Below are 5,595 nucleotides of genomic sequence, written 5' to 3' on the forward strand. Positions count from 1 at the left end.
TTAATGTTAATCAAAGAACAAAAGAAAACCATTCATTGATCTTGACTGAATATATTTAATAACTTTAATTGATTAATCTATATTTTATTTATGAAAAGATATAACTTTTAATTACAGTTTCTGTACCTGAAATTTTGTTCAGTTGTATTTATTTATGACATTGCTAATTGATTTGTTTGTTCCTATCTTATTACTGACTGTTTACTTGTCTTTAACACTTTGATATTTGAAATTTATATTAATCTAGTTGTTTTTCCTGTGGTATCTTTTTTAAAGCATAGGCAAAATTCCTCTTGCAGTGTTCTGTAGGCTGCTGATTTTTGCTCGTGTTATTCAGCTGCAACAGAATACTTTGTAAAAAGACAGAATAAATGTTTGACATCTAAATGTTTGAGTTAATTTTTTTTATATTGGATTTTTTTATCCTATTGGAATCGAAACTAGGAATTGATAAGAATCGGAATCGATAAGCAGAATCGGAATCGAAATCGATAAAATTCAAACAATACCCAACCCAGAATAAATGTTTGACATCTAAATGTTTGAGTTAATTTTTTTTATATTGGATTTTTTTATCCTATTGGAATCGAAACTAGGAATTGATAAGAATCGGAATCGATAAGCAGAATCGGAATCGATAAAATTCAAAAGATACCCAACCCTAGGTCTTTTGCCATTTTTCCAGTTCTGCCCTATTCCAAACATTTCCAGAAAAAAAGGGCAATAAAAAATGTAGGCACATCAGTGTAGTCTTGGCAGGAAATGCTTTTTCTATTAAACCTGCTTTAAGACAGTCTCGGCCATGCAGTCTTTTCCACCACAGGTTTCATTCAATACTCCACTGTCACAGCTTTAGTCCGCAGGTACTCATGCAGGGCTTCCTCACCTGTATACACATGCACATGATCCTCATGGTCATGAAACTGGTTTTAAAGTGATACAGAGTAATGATACAGTGTGTGTTTTGTTCACTCTTACCAAGGTCTTTCCCAAACCCGGACTGTTTGAAGCCTCCAAAGGGAGCCGCCACATCGGTTTTGTTGTAGGTGTTGACGAACACAGTTCCCGCCTCCAGTCTCTCACTCACGTACATGGCCTTGTTGATGTCCCGGGTGAAGACTCCAGAGGCCAGGCCGAACTCTGTGTTATTGGCTCTGCTCAGAACTCCATCTACATCACTGATCATCAAACAACCATATTAGACGTTATTCAAATGAGCTCCTGCCTTGAATTTAGATCATCCTGCAGGTCAGACTGACACAAAAAGTCCTACTAAGGTCCAAAAAGCCAGCTTACCCATCTTTGAATTTGGATACCACCATAACAGGGCCAAATGATTCCTCTTTGGCAATGAACATGTGGTCCTCCACGTCTGTGAAGACTGTGGGCTCCATAAAAAAGCCTGTAAGCATACATAGTTAGATATTAGAAATGGAGTAACTAAATTAACAACTAACAATTAAAAATCATTTTTGGTAACTGAAATAAAAAGTTGAAATAAAACATAAATATTAGATGAAACACTGAAACTTAGAAAACTTAAAAGAAAATTAGAAGCTGCCTTGGAATCTAACTGAAATAAAGAAGTTTAAGTTAAAGTACTTAAAATACTAAAACTGAAAAAAATAAAAATAAAAATACAAAGCTAATAAAATTACAAAAGCTCATAAAATGACTAAAACTATTAAAATGTAAATAAAATGAAAAACTTAAAAAATATATTAGAAATGGTGCCTTGGCAGCTAACTGAAAAAAAAAACAGTTAGTACTTAAAATGACTTAAAACTAAACCTAAAATTAAAAAATAAAGCTAAATATTATAAATACAAATATATAAAAAAAAAACGAATAAATATGACAAAATTACTAAAACTTTAACTACAATTGAAATGAAACACTTAAACTAAAAAAACTAAAAAACAAATGAAAATGATAAATGGTGCCTTAAAATCTGACTGAAATAAGCTAAAGTAAGCTAATATGGATAAAACTAAAACTGAAATAAAAATAAAGCTAAATATAAAAAATAGAAATATATATAAAAAACTAATAAGAATGCCAAAACACATAACGAAATCAGTAGAACTTAAAATCTAAAAATAAAAATTATACCACAAATAACACCGGGAATAATGCATATATGATTATACCAGACCAAAATTGCCTAATTTATATTCAAAAACAATTACAAAACAAATTTATGTTCACAAACCCTTTTAAATCATGGAAGTCTGATTAGATTGGAGGTCTCACCTGGTCTGTCCACCTGTCTCCCGCCGTAGACAAGCGTTGCCCTCTCCTTCACGCCGATCTCACAGTACTCCACCAGTTTGTCCAGGTGGGCCTTGTGGTTCTGAGGTCCGTGATCTGTGGAGCGATCCAAAGGATCTCCAATCTTCATCTTCTTGATTTCTTCAACCTGAGCACACAAAAACATACCAGTATGTCATCATCTAGAAGCAGCTTGCAACTTTAAAATACAATCAATGTACGACGGAAACACGTACCACTCTCCTGATGTACTCGTCATGAATTGACTCCTCAACAAACAGCCGGCCTGCAGCGATGCAGTTTTCTCCCTTGTTGAAGTAAACAGAACTCATGCCCTGCAACGTACACACAAATGCACAGTAAGTTCAAGAGGACGATGAGCTTGCATCTGTATCTTCTGGCAATAGTTGTCTTCTCTCACCATTCTCACTGCTTTGTCCATGTCACAGTCGCTGAAGATGATGAGGGGAGATTTACCGCCCAGCTCCAGAGAAACCTTCTTCAAATTACTGACCGCACAGCTGCAACAGAAAGAACAGAAATCATCAGCTGGAGGCTCTTTCACAGCACCATATAAGCCGTTTGAATGATTCGCTGTTATACATGATATATTTGAGTAATAGCAACAGAGTAATCGACTACAGTGTTGATTTTAGTTCAATTACATGAATAGGACTCACCTTTTCATGATTTGTTTGCCAATGGGAGTAGAGCCTGTGAAACCCAGCTTACGGATATCAGGGTGATCAGACATCCTCTGCCCGACCAGACCACCTGAGAGAAAGAGGTGACAGAAATGTCAGTCATCATAAGGAGTAAGAAAGTAACATCAGCTGCCGATTAATGCACAATATCATTTTGAGTTCGTAAAAAAACAAAAAAAACTTCACAGCTCAAATAACACATTTTTTTCTACTGTTATGTGCTTTAACAAACAGATAAGCTGGACATATCTGCTTACGTCTTGCCCCATAGCTTTTCATTGTAAGTGCATTACTATAAATGAGATTTCTGTTTGTTTATACAACCCGAAAGATGAGTCAAATCCTGATACCTGATCCTGGTACAATGTTGATGACTCCTTTGGGAATGCCAGCTTTGACTGTCAACTCAGCAAACTTCAGCGCGGTTAGTGGGGTTACCTGGAAAAATCAAGAGAATTTATGTCTAGTTTGTATCCAGTAGTTTGTGTTTTTTGGAAAATAAACCATATTTTGTATATTTTTTCTATATTTTTATTTTATATAATTCAATTGTCATTTATTTAATAGTATTTGTACTAATTAAAATATAGTATATGTATTAATTTATATCACATAAAATATACATTCATGTAAATATATAAAAAATATAAACATAAAATCAGCACATTTCTGTGTGGTTAATAGAAAAATATAGAGAGAATATCAAAAGAATTGAGAATATAGTCTAGTTTGTATCCAGTAGTTTGTGTTTTTTTTGTAAATTAAATCACAGAGTATCTGAAATTAGTGAGGGTTTTCTAATAAAGTGCAGATGTAATATGTGACAAGAATAGCAATGTACAGTGAGACATTTACGATTATTTACAAGGCATTACTTTTACAATAAAAAAACTATACCTTTATTCAATGGATTATTATAATTATTATAATATAATTATTATCATTTATAGCTAAATAGCTTAGAAAGTGTGAAAGACCGCTCACTTTACAATCACTAAAAAGCTGTCACTCATCTCAGTTCGCCATCTCACAACGTTCCATTAAAGGGAACATATGACGTTGATAAAAAGAACATTATTTTGTGTATTTGGTGTAATGCAATGTTGTTTACGCGGTTTAAGTTTCAAAAAACACATTATTTTCCACATAATGTACATTATTGTTGCTCTTCTATGCCCCGCCTTTCTGAAACGCATCAATTTTTTACAAAGCTCATCGTTCTGAAAAGCGTGGTGTGCTCTGATTGACCAGCTATCCAGTGCATTGCGATTGGCCGAATACCTCAAGCGTGTGACGGAAATGTTACGCCCCTTACCAGGTTCAGGAAACTTTCCACTGTAAAATACGCTGCACACAAGGAATATTTGGGTTGTTGTAAATAAAACTTAACCACTGATTTCTAGTTGTGTCCTCTTTTGGAAGGCCAAACAAAGTAGTTTGGCTTTCGCAACGAAACACACAGCGTCTCCGCGACATGGTGCCGGCGATTAAAAGTTACGCCTTCTTTCTTTGGGCGGTGTTATGCAAATCTTCCCACAGTGATGTAGATATGTGGGGGGACAGCGTCTCCGCGACATGGTGCCGGCGATTAAAAGTTACGCCTTCTTTCTTTGGGCGGTGTTATGCAAATCTTCCCACACAGTGAAGTAGACATGTGGGGGCGTGTTTGAATGAGGTATTTTAGGAAGGCGTGGCTGAGCGTTCACTTTTATAAAGAATATCTCTTTGGGTTTGAGACTTTAATCTTTGCGACTTTACGGATCTTCTGTATGCACGACCAGCTTTCAACACTCCAAAGACAAAGGAAAACATGAAATCGCATCATATGACCCCTTTAAAATCAATAAAGTTGTCTACACTGCATAATGAATCTATTACTCACATCATGTCATTGTTTGTTAATGAGAGAGGATTCGCAAGAGCGAGCATAACGAGAGAGCGAGCACTGAACAAAAACTGTGATTGGCTACATTTCTCACCGCTACAACAACACGCTGTTAACAGGAACATTTCACGTTCTCCAGTGCTCAAGTTTGCTAAATCTGTTTCGCCAATAATATTACATCATTACAGTATCAACTGAGGGTGCACTTGCTTTCATTTCAGGATGCTTACAGTATATTTAAAATTTACTTTGTGATGTTTTTTTACCCATGTTTTAATTTTTTTAACAAAAAAATTACTTGTGATCAAACATTAATTGGCGGACCCCCTGCAGTTCTCAGGGTTCCCACTCTTTCATGAACACCAGATTCAAGGACTTTCAAGTACTTTTTCAACCACCATTTATTTTATATCAAGCACCTAAATTTAGACCGTTTTGAGCAGTCGTGTTCAAAGGAATTTAATGAAATCCACTGAAGTCAGTACTGGTGATATTCAAATTAAATTTCTAAAATAGAGATAAAATATGCATCAAACTGGTTTTTGCTGTAGTTCTTGTACAAGATTTAAATGTGAAAGAATTTCTCAATTTTTAAATTAATAAAAAGTGGTTAAATGTTGTAATAACATGGTAAAAGCTGATAACATTAAAAATTTGCACATTCACTCCAAAGATACGTTACTCATTCATAAATAAACTCAAGTCAAAATAATTTTGTAAATTACTTTATTGTAA

General features: G+C 34.7%; 1 protein-coding gene across 2 annotated transcripts in view; it reads right to left on the reverse strand.

Annotated features, from left to right (window-relative positions):
- Positions 1 to 766: 766 nt before the first annotated feature.
- The window catches only part of LOC107656317 (mitochondrial 10-formyltetrahydrofolate dehydrogenase-like), a 14,026-nt gene continuing 9,197 nt past the window's right edge, over positions 767 to 5,595 (reverse strand). For both annotated transcript variants that reach the window (XM_016444095.1, XM_016444096.1), the window contains 8 exons: positions 3,326 to 3,413; positions 2,952 to 3,045; positions 2,693 to 2,792; positions 2,508 to 2,606; positions 2,254 to 2,419; positions 1,297 to 1,402; positions 979 to 1,178; positions 767 to 886 (listed from right to left, as the gene is read on the reverse strand). In XM_016444095.1, the coding sequence (XP_016299581.1) occupies positions 831 to 886; positions 979 to 1,178; positions 1,297 to 1,402; positions 2,254 to 2,419; positions 2,508 to 2,606; positions 2,693 to 2,792; positions 2,952 to 3,045; positions 3,326 to 3,413 (909 nt within the window). In that variant the 3' untranslated portion in view covers positions 767 to 830. The remainder of the gene's footprint in view (positions 887 to 978; positions 1,179 to 1,296; positions 1,403 to 2,253; positions 2,420 to 2,507; positions 2,607 to 2,692; positions 2,793 to 2,951; positions 3,046 to 3,325; positions 3,414 to 5,595) is intronic.

The sequence above is a fragment of the Sinocyclocheilus anshuiensis genome, unplaced genomic scaffold, assembly GCF_001515605.1.
Source record: "Sinocyclocheilus anshuiensis isolate Anshui unplaced genomic scaffold, SAMN03320099.WGS_v1.1 scaffold183, whole genome shotgun sequence".
In the NCBI taxonomy this organism is placed as follows: domain Eukaryota; kingdom Metazoa; phylum Chordata; class Actinopteri; order Cypriniformes; family Cyprinidae; genus Sinocyclocheilus; species Sinocyclocheilus anshuiensis.